General features: G+C 35.8%; 1 protein-coding gene across 3 annotated transcripts in view; it reads right to left on the bottom strand.

Moving 5' to 3' along the window:
- The window catches only part of oxsr1b (oxidative stress responsive kinase 1b), a 52,204-nt gene that overhangs the window by 10,841 nt on the left and 26,720 nt on the right, over positions 1–14,643 (bottom strand). For all 3 annotated transcript variants that reach the window (XM_039666935.2, XM_089125594.1, XM_089125595.1), the window contains exons 4-9: positions 10,830–10,971; positions 3,309–3,364; positions 2,242–2,351; positions 1,828–1,929; positions 1,574–1,707; positions 593–641 (exon numbers count right to left, since the gene is read on the bottom strand). In XM_039666935.2, coding sequence (XP_039522869.2) covers positions 593–641; positions 1,574–1,707; positions 1,828–1,929; positions 2,242–2,351; positions 3,309–3,364; positions 10,830–10,971 — 593 coding nt within the window. The remainder of the gene's footprint in view (positions 1–592; positions 642–1,573; positions 1,708–1,827; positions 1,930–2,241; positions 2,352–3,308; positions 3,365–10,829; positions 10,972–14,643) is intronic.

Below are 14,643 nucleotides of genomic sequence, written 5' to 3' on the forward strand. Positions count from 1 at the left end.
AATGAGGTTTTGGGAGACTTCTGAAGGATCATTACACACTTGTACTGTGCCACGTCAATGATATGAAAAGATAAAAAGTACCATAAAAGTATAATTTAAAATGTATTTGTGTAACATGAAATTTAAGTCGGTATGCATTAGGATTCAAATATTGTGTGAAAAGCTATCATAAGGATTAAACTTTATTTTACAGTAAATGTACTTACCTAAGAAAATGCTGGGTAATATAAGTAACTACAGGGGTTAGGTTTTAGGTGTAGGTTCAGTGTTAGTACCTAGTTATTACCCAGTCATTGTAATTACTGTGTTAAGTATGAACATGAACAGAACTGTAAAATAAAGTTCTACCATCATATTACATAATGCTTTTTTGTTGTTTGGAGCTTGACAGTGGTCACTAGGGACCGGTGTTGTATGAAAAACATTTCCTTTTGTGTTCCATGAAAGAAAGAAAGTCATACAAGTGTGGAACAACACGAGGGTGAGTAAATGATGACAGATCGCTCCGACAACTATCCCTTTAAGATTTACATAAAAAAACATGGAACAACAAAATAAACCCAAAACAATGTCCTGAACGTAAGATTCTTACCTTGGCTTTCTGGAAGAATTTATGTTTTAAGAGTTCTGATGATGTTGGCCTAAAAAGCAAACACTATTGAAATATATTTGTAGTCACTTATCAAATATGTAAATGTTATCAGGGAATATCAACATTAACAGTCACTAAAAAAAATCCTGATTAAAATGTTTTACTTAAAAAGTGTTTAAAATCATAAAATCATATCAGCCAAATGAAATCGGTTTCATTTTACATTGAGCAGGTAGTAGTGGCTGCCAGGCTGAATATTACTGAACATATATACATACAGTACTGTTCAAAAGTGTGGGGTCAGTTAAAAAAAAAAAAAAGATTTTAACTTTTAGTCATCAAGGATGCATTCAAGCCTCTAAGTGCCATTTCAAATTTTCTTCTACAATTGTCATTTTTATCAAGCTTATATATGAAGAGTTCAGTAATTTCACTTAAATGACAATTAATAGGTAATGCTCATTGCAATTTAAGTGAAATTACTGAACTTAAATATACAAGCTTGATAAAAATGATCATTCTAGAAGAAAATTTCAAATGGCACTTAGAGGCTTTTGCATCTGAACTCTTCATATATATATATATATATATATATATATGTAAAAATATATAAAAAATATACACATATGAAGTTAACAATGATAATAATAACAACCACCAAAAAAAGTTTTTTGAGCACCAAATCATCATATTAGAATGATTTCTGAATGATCATGTGGCACTAAAGACTGGAATAGTGATGCTGGAAATTCAGCTTTGATTACAGGAATAAATTACATATTAAAATGTATATTAAAAAAAGCTTTTAAAAATGTTATATTTAACAATATTAGTGTTTTATCAAATAAATGCAGCATTACTGAGCATAAGAGAATTATCAAAAACATTTCAAAAAGTCTAACTGAGCCCAAACATTTGAACGGTAATGTATTTTTATCCCACGACCCCACAAGAACATACAGTAGCGGCTCTGCTCAGCACCTTTTCTCTGGCTCCTTCTGCAAACACGACGAGAGCATCTTCCTCAAGGATTTCCCATACTTCTTCACCATCTCTTTGTCCGTGATTCCAGTCTCAAGGCAAGGCGGATCATTCTGCAGGGTCAACATCAACACCTGCAAACACACACAGATCTCTGAAACGCCAACATGCTATAAAACAACATGTTTCTCATTAAGAGTGATGCAAGACTGAGTCATTAGAGCTCGTATGGGACTGTATCTCCTGCTCCTCACCTTCATAGGAGGGTATTTGTGGTAAGGAGCGGAGCCTGTAGCCAACTCGATGGCTGTGATCCCAAAACTCCAGATGTCGGCTTTGAAGTCGTAACCTTTCACCTGCACACAGTCACAGATTTGTTTAACACGAGATATACATCCATATGCCAGCAGTTACTGACAATTTTACACCACAGTGAAGTCTTTAGACTTCATAAGAGCTTTAATTGTCCGTGTAATTCAGTCCATATACAGTGAGGTACAACAGTCTGAGACTAATAGTGAAAATGTGCCTATTTTGCATTATTCTAATTGAATCTCCGTGTGATCTCAGGTCTCTTCTTCACTGGAATCAGAGTTTGCATGTCATTCGATGATGTTAAATAAGCAGAGTGTGAGTAAAGAAAGTGGTTGTAGGGTGGAAATACTTACTTGCTCCATCACCTCTGGGGCCATCCAACATGGTGTTCCCACAAACGTCTTCCGCACTTTATTTCGAGTCATGTCACCACCAGTGGCTAAGAAGGCACTTACTCCAAAATCTAAAGAAATACAAATAAACATGTCTAATAAGCAAGTACTTTATTGTCAGTGTTTACAATTAAATTCAATGTGGCAACTTACAGAATGGGCACTAAAACATTGCACTTAAAAATAAAAAATAATAAAAATGTAAGTTAAAAAAAAAAAAAAAGTATTCAGAAGTATACAATCATTATAAAGTTTGAGTTCTGTATGTTTTTAATTTGAAAGAAATTAATACTTTTATTTAACAATTTAACAACATTAAATTGATCAAAAGTGAAAGTAAAAACATTTATTTTTGTAATATCATTTATTTAACCCTCTATGGTACGCAATGTGATATTAGTGAGAAAAAAAAAATATTTATTATGTTTTTCCTGCTTAAAATTGGACACTATAACAATATCAATAAACATTATCATTATTTTTAAATTTATTTCTTAATTAAAAGTTTGTTGCCTCAAGGCAACATTGTACCACAATGGACAAATTGAAACATTTGACGTTTTCATGAAGAGAAAAATTATAGATTTATTGAAAACATCAATTGATTTCACTAAACACTTGAACAAACCTATTTATCAAGTCTTTAATGTATTACACATTTCATATTTAATAAAAAGTAACATTTATTATCCAGCTCTTGCCCTCAATCACCTTTGATCAATTTAATGCAAGATTTTTATGTCAAATAAATTTTATTTATTTTTTTTAAATTAAAAATAGTTTCCACAAAAATATTTAGCAGGTGAACGTATTTTTTCAACATTAATGAGAAATGTTTCTTGAGCAACAAATCAGCATATTAGAATGATTTCTGAAGGATCATGTGACACTGAAGACTGGAGTAATGATGCTGAAAATTCAGTTTTGACATCACAGGACTAAATCATGCTTTAAAATATAGTTCATTTAAACTGTAATAATATTTATTTTTTTATTAGTATTATATTCGTTAAACAGAAAGTTGGTACCTGCGATTTGCACTGACCCGTCCTCCCCCAGCAGGATGTTTCCAGCTTTAAGGTCCCTGCAGACAAACACAGACACGACACAGATGAATACATATGTGGATCGCACTGGTCAGACAACAGTTTTGTGAAAAAGTATAATAATAAAGACCTATTTAAGGGGGATTCAACCAGAATGAAATGAGTGCAATATGAGTGCATGATGTTTCTGTATGTAGCTGGTAGTGAGAGCAGGATCCAAACATCTGTGGTCATGGTGACGAACTCCTTGCAAACAATATGAACGCTATATCTGTCCCTCTGCCCTGTGTTTAACACTAAAAGCCAGCAGACATCTCCTCTGCTCCAGAACTGATGATCAAGTCATGTGTGTGTTTGTGTAACACCGAGTTCGACATTTATACTTCAATCCAGGAAGAATCTGCACTTTTGCTTCACTGCAAAAGTAGAGTGCGTTTTCTATCTAACTGGCAAAGCTGGGACTAATTAGGAGACTAATGAATGCTTCATTGGATATTCTTGAGAATAATTAATGTTTACAGAAATGTTTTATGATACTGTAGACATTCAGGTTCTGTGTCCTAGTATATAAAGTCATTTCAGTGTGCTGTGCCTGGGGGGAAAAAATATAAAAAATTGACCAGCCAAATGCTGTCGCTGTTGAAATGTTGTTAAAGTTAGTAAGCAAAATCACTCTTGCAATATTCGTTGGATATTCAGAACTCTTGTGTGATATTATATTTAAGCCTTAATATGCCAGTGGAACCCATAAGAATATATTTAACATGATTCAATTCAGCTCACATGAACGTTTAACTCACATGTTTATTCATTTTGATGTATTACTTTCATTATTTATTACATTATTCATATTTATTATTACAATAAGTGCTATATATATATATATATTTATTTATTTATTTAAAAACGTTTATGCTAGATGATCGTGAATTATAATAATAATTTTAATTTCTTGCTTTATATGTTACTGTCCAGCTGGGGGCAGCAGAGATACGAACTACACTGAAGATGAAGAAAGTAAATTAACTTTTGAACATAATAAGAACTTTGTTTCTGTTATCATAACAGTCACATTCTCTTGCCATGATGTTATGCAATTATGCGCTTCAAGGGTGCAAAACCATAATTACAACCTTTCTGCAGTATGAGCCCCCGGCACACACACACACACACACATTCTGAGAGGTCCCAGTTATTCTCTCCTGCTGGGCAAATCAAAACATACTAACACATGTCCACTCCAAACTCATGCACATTGAGAGGTGTTCTTGAAGAAGAGTAAAAGATGTTTGGAGACTATTAAAGTGGTGGGTAACACTCCTGCTGTCTGTGAGTGTGAGTGTGAGCACAGCTGATAATCGCTCACATATTTATCAGACAGGGCACTGAGAAGAGAGAACATATCTGATTTGGAAAACAGGATATAAATATTGAGGAACAAATGCAATGAACATGATATGATATGTGGTTTATCTATGTGTGAACGGTACAGAACACTGTATGTGCATAATTGTTTTTTTTCCCCCAATTACAGGCTTATTTATAAGGCAGGGGCTGAAGCTGACCAGATTTCTGTTGCTATTGTAATGCTATTATTATTTATCATCACTTTTAAATGCAAGATTAAAATGGTAATTATTTTATTAAAACAACTATATATAAAGTTGTTGTCAGAATTAATGGCTATTAATGACTATTCTATTATAAGAAAAGTAAAGTTGGTTAACTTTCTGTAATAAAAATATCTGTAATAGTGGCCAGGCCATACTCTACTGAAGTAAACATTACTTTAATTTCAATATTCAGTCACGGGGGCTATACCAAAGTATCTTTGATTGTGTAAGCGTGAATGCGACCGATGTCATTCCGGTCATTATCTTCACAAGTACACATCCTAGAAGAGCTTTGGTAGAGGGCATGTTATATACAGTACTAGGCCGTTTTATGGCAGACTTACTGGCCGATGTCCATCATTGTTGTGCACTTGGCTTGCGTGCATGACCTTAAAGCTTTTACATAATTAATACTATTATATAATTGCCCAATAACCAGTTGGTAATCTAACCTAAATGCGAGGTTGTGTTAAAATGGAGTCAGATGGTCAGATAAAAGCTTAAATGGAATTAAATTACTTTGCCATGCGGAAAGACAGTAACGCGCAGAGACCTTCACACGTTCTATTGGATGCCGCCATTGGGCCGATCTAGACGGGCTTACAACTGTATATATCCATAATATAGTATATTATATATTGTATTTGTCATTTGTAAGTCACTTTGGATAAAGGTGTGTAACAAGCAACATAAGCATTATTTATTATTACTACCACCACTAAAGCAAATGAGTTTGCCACTTAATTGTAAAATAGTTTAAAAATGTTGTTTCAATCTGAATCAACTATAACAAATATTTTTTGGGGAATTTTTTTTTGTATAAGTGCCAATTCATATTTTATCTTACAAACTTGGAAACTTGGAGGACAAGGAAGCCTTGGAAGATTATTAAGGGAATGATAATCATACTACAGTGTTCAAACCTCCCAGAAAGCAACTGCATCACCATATAAAACCCAGATGGTACTAGGCAATCCAAAGAATGTCAGAACAAAAGCGGAATGGTTTCCCGAGATCTAAGCGATACAGATCTCTTACAGCCTCGGCAATGATGTCACCCCTCTGTGGGAGCCATGACAACGTGTTCTGGTTTCCCTAGCTGACACTCATAACAAAGAGAGCCTCAGTGTGAGGACAGACCCAAAGAGAAGCTCAAAGCTCTACATCGGCAGATTGATCTTAAACTGTGGCGAGGGTAAAAGACTGTACGACAAGCCATGAGGGAGAGAGTAGATGGGCGAGATGATTTTTACATCCATCTGCTGGACTTCACAGGGCAGTGAAGATGATGAAGAATTTTGCTGCTTTACTCCATTTTGACAACTGACCTCATGCCAGCCTTAAGCCACAGTGTCTAATTGCATTCACCAGGGATGTGGAGTGTATAGTGTGACTCCCTCCTTGTGGCACACACACACACACACACACATGTTTGTGGGGACTCCCCATAGGCGTAATGGTTTTTATACTGTAGAAACTGTATATTCTATCCCCTTACCCTGCCCCTATCCCTAAACCTACCCATCACAGGAAACATTCTGCATTTTTACTTTTTCAAAAAAACATTACTTAGTATGATTTATACACTGTATTCCTCATGGGGACCGCTGGCTGGACCCCACAATGTACAGTAGGTGATTTTCAGGTTTTACTATATTTGTGGGGACATTTGGTCCACACAATGTAATATAAACAGAAACACACACACACACACACACACACACACACACACACACACACACATATACATACATACATACATACATTTATATATGTGTGTGTGTGAATGTACCCTGCCATTCACAAGTTTTGGATCGGTAGGATTATTAATGTTTTTTAAAAGAAGTCTCTTCTGCTCACCAAGGCTGCATTTATTTAATTAAAATACAAAAAAATATTTGAAATATTAATGACAATTTAAAATAACTGTTCTCTATTTTAATATATTTTATAATGTAATTTATTCCTGTGATCAAAGCTGAATTTTCAGCATCATTACTACATTCTTCAGTGTCACATGATCCTTCACAAATCATTCTATGATGATTTGGTGCCAAAAAACTTTTTTTTTTTGTTTGGTTGTTATTATTATCATTGTTGAAATCATTGTGAATCATTGAAATGCTCAAATCATTAATAATATCAATATCATTGAAATTATGTGGATTTGATGCTCAAAAAACATTATTATTATCAATGTTGAAAATAGTTATGAAAAAACAAACATTTATTTTAATATATAATCTTCTGTAACATTATCAACTTTTGATCAATTCATCCTTGATGAATAAAAGTATTGATTTCTTTAGTTATTCCCCCCCAAAATAAACCAAAAATGATTAGTGACCCCAAACTTTTGAACGGTACTATTTAATGTTGCAAAATCTTTCTATTTCAGATGAATGTTTTGTATTTCATCAAAGATTCCTGAAATCAAAATGTAAAATCTATTTTCAACATTGATAATAATGAGAAATGTTTCTTGTGCATCAAATCCGCATATTAGAAAGATTTCTGATGAATCATGTGACACTGAAGACTGGAGTAAATGACACTTTACTATAGTGTATATATACATAATTAAAGTCCATCTTCAAAAAACTATGTCCAAATGCAACAAACTACATTTACTAAATTTGATGTCAGACATCTAAAAACACACTCTAACAAGCTTCTTCTAACAAGCCGAAAATGACCTCCCGTCCCACTGGCGGCACAGCCGAGAGCAAAAAGTCCTGGTCTCCTTCATTGAGATTCAGAGTCAAGCTTGCAATTCATGGGTATTTAACCAGACTAAAAGCCAGCAAATTATTTACACTGTCTGCTTTAACAGGCCTGTGCGTGTACAGAGGGAGCAAGGGATATGAGAAGCAAGCAATTAATGTAAAAAGGGAGAGATAGAGAGAGAAACCGACAGTTCATTTAAATTAGCCATCAGTGAGTCATCACTGCAAAGAGTGTATTGACTTCTGAAGATGAATGTCTCAGATAAACTAGCAAAGGAATCATTGATGAGCTTAGTAAAAGATTGGGAATGAAACGGCCATATATGCTTGGCCTGCATCAACTGAGATTTGTATGTTTTAAAGATTTAATGATAAACGACTGAAGGGCACGATTAGACTAGAGAGCTCACTCAGTTTTTCCATGGATTTCCATTGGAAACTCAAGCAGATGTTGATTCTGAAACGGAATTCATTAATTCCATCATTCATCATCTGAGATTAGGCTGATTAAGTGGAGTCTCGGTCCAGAGGCATACAGACCTTCTTTGTGTTGAAACCAATCCAGTCTAAAAGAGACAGTTCATTTCAAACTTAAAATTCTGTCATTATTTACTCGTTCTCATGTCTTTTTTTTATGTATGCTGTTTATCCTCCTGTAGAACACAAAAGATTTGTTTTTCCTACACAGATGTTTTCCATACAGTAAGTCTGTAAAGCTCCATAAAAGTGGTCCATATAAAATCTTGCACAATATTACAAATCTTCTGAAACCTACAATAACTTTGTGTGAAAAATAGGCCAACACTCAAGTTATTATTCCCTGAAAATCTTCCCCTTTCAGTTAGTGGTTAAAGAAATCACAGAGTCAGGGTACTAAGGGTACATGAATTATCATGAATTCATGTATAAATTTATGCATGAATTGTGCATTCATTCATGCATTAATATCTCATGAATCATCAGGAACTAACACAAGTTCAATCTTTTTCATTCATGACTTACTGAATGAACAACACCTTAATTAAAACATTAACTAAGATGAGCACATCATCATGAATAATGATTTATTACACATGATCATGTTTTCTTTGTTCTTTGACTTTAGTTGAGGGGCCACACACATGATGAAGTTATTAATAGATTAATGCTTAGTTAATGATGACTAATGTATTGGACAGACACCAAAATAGACCAATCACAGCTCATAGCACACACATTCTGTTTATTAAATACAGAAGTCATCATTAACTAAGCACTATCTATCAGTGACTTCATGTGTGTGGCCCATAACTAAAGTGGTGACTAGGTCCTTTGAAACACTGATGAACAATGTGATATTAATGGTGGCATTACTGTGAACAAAGAAAACATATTGATCATGTGTAATAAATCATAATTCATGATGATGTGTTAGTTAATGTTAGTTAACTAATGTGTTCATCTAGTCTGGGTTCCCCATGCTGCCTTCCCGCAGCGCGATTTTATTCACGCTGAAAGGCAGTATGGATACCATGGCCCAGATTTTCGCCTCATTTAGGGGAGGGGGCAGCAAGACGATGACGACATCTATGCCACACACCGCAGTTTGTTTATATCTATGGATTCAACATGGCAGCAGACGCGAAGCTACCTTTTGTGCATGCCTTAGATATTGTTCTAAGTAGTTTAGAATGCAAGTTTATTTTGAAAAAAGAGCAGCTTTTGGCGTTAAACTTCGCGAGACCCCAGTCGTTATTGTTGTCTCGCAAATTAATCGCCCTAATGGAGGACCATGTACAGGAGGCGCTCAACCTTGGAATATCTGCCGCTCAGCTGTGTCCCGAGAAAGAAAATGCAATAAAGAATTGTCGATACCAACTTTTGTTCGGCAGTCCCGAGGCCTGGATGAGTGCAAAGTGGCAAGACATGTTAGCCACAGAGTTGTATAGTACCAACCTGCTAGGAATCGTCGTCGACGAAGTCCATTTAACTTATAAATGGTAAGTGGTATATCATATTGTCAATATTCCTGTAGACTACCGAATGTGGTTGTCGTGGTGCCACTAAGTCGTGTTGCTTTTCAATATCAATATACAGCTACCGCTTTAGTAGCATACCTTTCAGCTGTGCACACGTACCCGATTAAAGTTGTTGACACTTTAGTCTTTAGTTAAATTAAATTTTTAAAGTTGTGAAGTACAAGCGCAAACAATTTCCAACGTCAACATCTATGTTAAACTGTTATACTTATGTTTTTCTAACTGAAACGATTGGCTATGAGCTACGTACAGGCGCATTTGATTGACATTCTTAGCACCAAATAAACGGCGCGGGGCATTCGTAAACCACGTAAACCAGTTTCTGTAAACCAGAAACGAGACTTCCTTAGATTTCCACGACGCATGCGCGAGAACTGAACTGAAGTAGTGTAAGGAGATCGCAATTCTCGCGCATGCGTCGTGGAAATCTAAGGAAGTCTCGTTTCTGGCCTACAAGGAAGAAAAGAAATAGTCGAATAAACTCATTATTTTTGTTTGTTTTTTCGCACAAAAAGTATTCTCGTCGCTTGATAAACTTATAGTTGAGCCACGGTAGTCACTTGGGATATTTAAACATTTTCTTCATTGACTTTCTGGGCCGTCAAGAGGCAGTCCCTTAAAAGCCAATGTGGTAGTTAAACAGCTCTCAAATTTAATCAAAAATATCTTTATTTGTGTTCCGAAAACGAACGAAGGTCTTACGGGGTTGGTACAGCATGGTGGTGAGTAATTAATGACTTAATTTTCATTTTTGGGTGAACTAACCCTTTAATTTACATATGAACTCATGATAATTCATGTACCCTTACTAGTGTTACCGGAAATGAGCTCTGACAAGGACAGTGATGATAGTATAAAACATCTGCCCAAACTGAAGCCTTCCATGACAAATATGCTTTCTTTTATTCTTCTGTAATTGTTACTCTATTATCAGGAGAGTTTTATATTATCTAGACAGGTAGAGATCATGCATCAGTGTTCGATATAGATCCGGGTCGCAAAAGACCCGAATATGTAATAATGATTGGCGAAACTTTCATGCTTTTAAGGGTTAAACAGAAATTGTCATTATTTACTCACCATCATGTTGTTCTAAACCTGTATGCTGTTGTATTCAAAATCTTTTCTAAAAGTGAGAAGTGTTACCTGTGGATCTGGCCATTTTTGTGGAGGTACTCAAGACCCTGAAGGACCTCTTTCAGCACTGTAGCAATACTGGCTTCATCCAGAACACCGGTCCTGTGTTCCCCCTTTGAAATAATGTGCTTTATCACATCTAACACTGAGCCTGCAACAAGGAAAACACAGAGAGCTGTTAGTAGACATAATGTTGTACTGTCATTAGCTTCACAAGTGCACATGCTAGAAGAGCTTTACTAGAGGGCACGTTATATACAGCACTAGGCCGTTTCGTGGCACACTTACTGGCCGATGTTCATCATTGTTTTGCACTTGGCTTGCGTGCATGACCTTAAAGCTTTTCCGGAAGGTCAGACAAAAATGTCATAATCTACAGTAACTTGCTCTGGTTGCTTCCCAAGATTGTTTGTCTTTTTGTGTTTATATTTACAAAGCTTAACTTGATTATGGGACACCCAACAAACCAATATTGTTTCAACCTTGATGGACAGAAATATGGACACCCAAAGCAAATGTTTTAGGAAAACAAACCGTCATCTGTCAATCATTATTTCCCCCATGATATTTAATTAAGACATAATGTATGCAAGAGAGTCCACGAAGAGAATGTTCCTTCAGCAACTTTATCAACCAGTTAGGACATGGCCAGCACCTCCCGCAAACAGTGCAGACAGACAAAACAGTGCAGACAGACAAAAGATCCTGAGGGAGATGATGTAAACGGCATAAACCATAAAGTCTGCTGGCCGCCATGTGTCAGGGAACGCTCTGAAGGGCCTCGTTTCAGACATCAGTTAGACAAAGACGGTCTGTTCATGCAACCACCCCAGAGTTGCATATGTATGAAAACTAATAGCATATGAAATTTCATCCCACTACCTGAAATGAAATTCTGAGAAAAGGAATTTGGAATCCCCAGAATTCTGATCAAGTTAACTCCCATGACAGGGTTCTCTTCCCTGATGCCGACAGCAGAACTTTAAACCCTCCGGGCGAGAGGAAGTCCAACAGCGTGCCGTCAGTAGACTAGAGTGGGCGGCTGGCCAGTGTTTGTGTGGGGCAGAGCGACAGTCCAGAGGCACAAGGATATTTAATAGCACGATCACTTTAGGATATTTCTTAAGGATGGAAACATTACATTAATACTCAAAAAACAACTTGTCCATACACACTTCCATTAAAAATGTGGGGGATTTGTTTAAAGAAATGAATACTTTAATTCAGTCAACATGCATTTAATTGATCAAAAGTGACAGTAAATGCATCTACAATATTTAATATAAATGCTGTTCTTTTGAGCTTTCTATTCAATGAATGTTGCATTTTTTTAAATCAGTTTTCACAAAAATATTAAGCTGCATAACTTTCAACATTGATCATAATAATAATAAGTAATGTTTATTGAGTACCAAATCAGCATTTGGAGAAACAGCGTCTAAAAAATTCATCTTTGCCATCACAAATTACATTTTAAAATACATTTAGTTTTTAAGAAGTTTTTAAAATGTAGAAATATTTCACCATGTTACTGTATTTTTGATCAAATAAATCCAGCCTTGGTGAGTCTATTGAACTAGTTAAATACACTACTACGATTAAGCATTTGGATGAAAATGCTTCGTTATTACAATTTAAGTGAAAAAGTGTGGAAAACAGGTCTGCATATCATCTATGCAGGCTGCTCTGTTGAAATGAAAAAAAAAATTAAAAAATTTCTAAACCATTGAATGGCAAATACAAAAATACGTATGGAAAAGTACAGATATACAATTTCACACAGTCCTAGAATATTGTATTTTGAAAAAGTGCAGCATGACTCACCAGGAAAAACTGTGAGATCATAGCCAAGGAAATCAAGGTAGTTTATCACACCCTAGCTCATGGTGAAAGTGATTTGAGAAACAGAAAAATGCCTTATGCGTTTTCTTATTTTGGTTTCTTTTCTTCTTCTTTCTACAGGTCATTCTTCTTCCGTGGTTTAAAAAAGGGTATCGCCGACCTCTAAGTGGCCTGAAGGTTGTTTAATATGAAAACTCAAATAAGTGAGCATTCGAATGAAAGAAAAACAAGACGGTGAAACTGTGTGTGTGCGGGCATGTGTCTGTGGCATAAAGCCAGCGCACTGCTGACTGAGCGAACACCACATCAAGTTTCACTGACAGCTAAGACCTGCATTAAGAGCAGTCAAGCTCCGACAGAGAGAGAGAGAGATATATCCTGGTAAATTATGCTACATTAAAACCCATGTGAGATTGATGGGTGAGGCTGCTGAGTGAAATCAACTAAATTCTTAGCGTCAAACATACACAGGGAGGGCCAGAGAGCATGAGATAAAAATGTAGTATTTTCCTACAACTCACTTCAATATCTTGAGCTCTATGGTTAAAAGTTAAAATAACTTTAAGACAGTGTTCTACAAAAATAAAATTGTGACATCATTTATTCATCCTCATGTTCTCTAAACCATACAAGTTTCTTCGCTGAAACACAAAAGGAGATATTAAGCAGAATGTTTAAGCTGTACGTTCTCACACAACAAAAGGTACCATAAAAGCTCTATGGAAATAGTCGGTATGATTTGTGGGCTATATTTCCTTCTGAAGCCACATGACAACTTTGAAATATAGCGCACAAATAGTATGGATCTCTTTTTTTGTCATTTTTGGAGCTACTGTTAATGGAAAAGAGCAGCGTGAACATTCTGCTTAATATCACCTTTTGTGTTTCAAAATAAGAAAGTGATACGGTTTGGAACTATATGAGGGAGAGTAAATGATGACGTGATTTTTAGTCTTGTCTATAAATTAACATTCATCCCATAGGAGGAAATCCTACAGATTAAGAGCAACATAAATGACAAAACTTATCCTTTACTGGGGTGAGGGGTGGGATCCCAAGAATGTTCATCCCGGAACACCTCAATCATGTGAAGCCCCATGCTGAGGTGTAATGGAGATGTAACTGTAAACGCTTCTCATTTCATTAAAAACCACACAAATGGCTTTATGTCTTGTTCACATGAGCCAAACTCCCATTCCTAATGCTCTTGAAAGTAACTCTAACCGTGACCATGTGGTGCAAAAGCATTCTTGATATTCTCTCATGAGACTTTGAGGAAAAGCATCACCAGGAAATCTCCCCAATGCCCTTTCTGTAATTTCAATTATGTTTCAGCAACAGGAAAAGAAAATGACTCTTTGTCCAACAGTTGTCAGAGACTATCTGACACTGCTGCCTTCCTAAGGATCCTGCATTGGTGTGGGTGGAACATGCCATGTCGTGCCCACTGGGCCAAAGGGCACAGGGCCATACGGGGCTGCTGGTGAGGGAAAGATTACTCTAAGAAAATAAGGGTGGAGGAGAAGAGGGAATAAAAGCAAGATAGGAAGCATCTGTTGTTTCTCATTGGGCTGAGTCTCACAACGGGCACGATGCCATATTTCAAAACATTGTGCTTAAAACCTACAAGACAGCGACAGCTTAAAATTGCACCAAAAATTTCAATGGCTCTGGGTAATCTGCTTACGGGATGAAAAAAAAATTACTCCACATTCATGAATGTAGTACTGAGTTTATATTGAAATTCCTGATTGTATGCATGCATTTTTGTACTTATATGTGCGTGTATAATATGCTAAGTCGCCACAGTTTGATCTGCTTAAGTGGATTGTTCATCTGACCAATTGTATTGAACCCATCATTTGGGTCATTCAATAAAAAAAGTACCTTTTCCAGGCTGAATAGGAGTTTTTTTTTTTTTTAAATAATTTACATAAATGAATTTAAATACATAAATGTATGTACATTTAAAGATACATTT

The sequence above is a fragment of the Pimephales promelas genome, chromosome 22 (genome assembly GCF_988280905.1).
Source record: "Pimephales promelas chromosome 22, fPimPro1.hap1.1, whole genome shotgun sequence".
Lineage (NCBI taxonomy): Eukaryota > Metazoa > Chordata > Actinopteri > Cypriniformes > Leuciscidae > Pimephales > Pimephales promelas.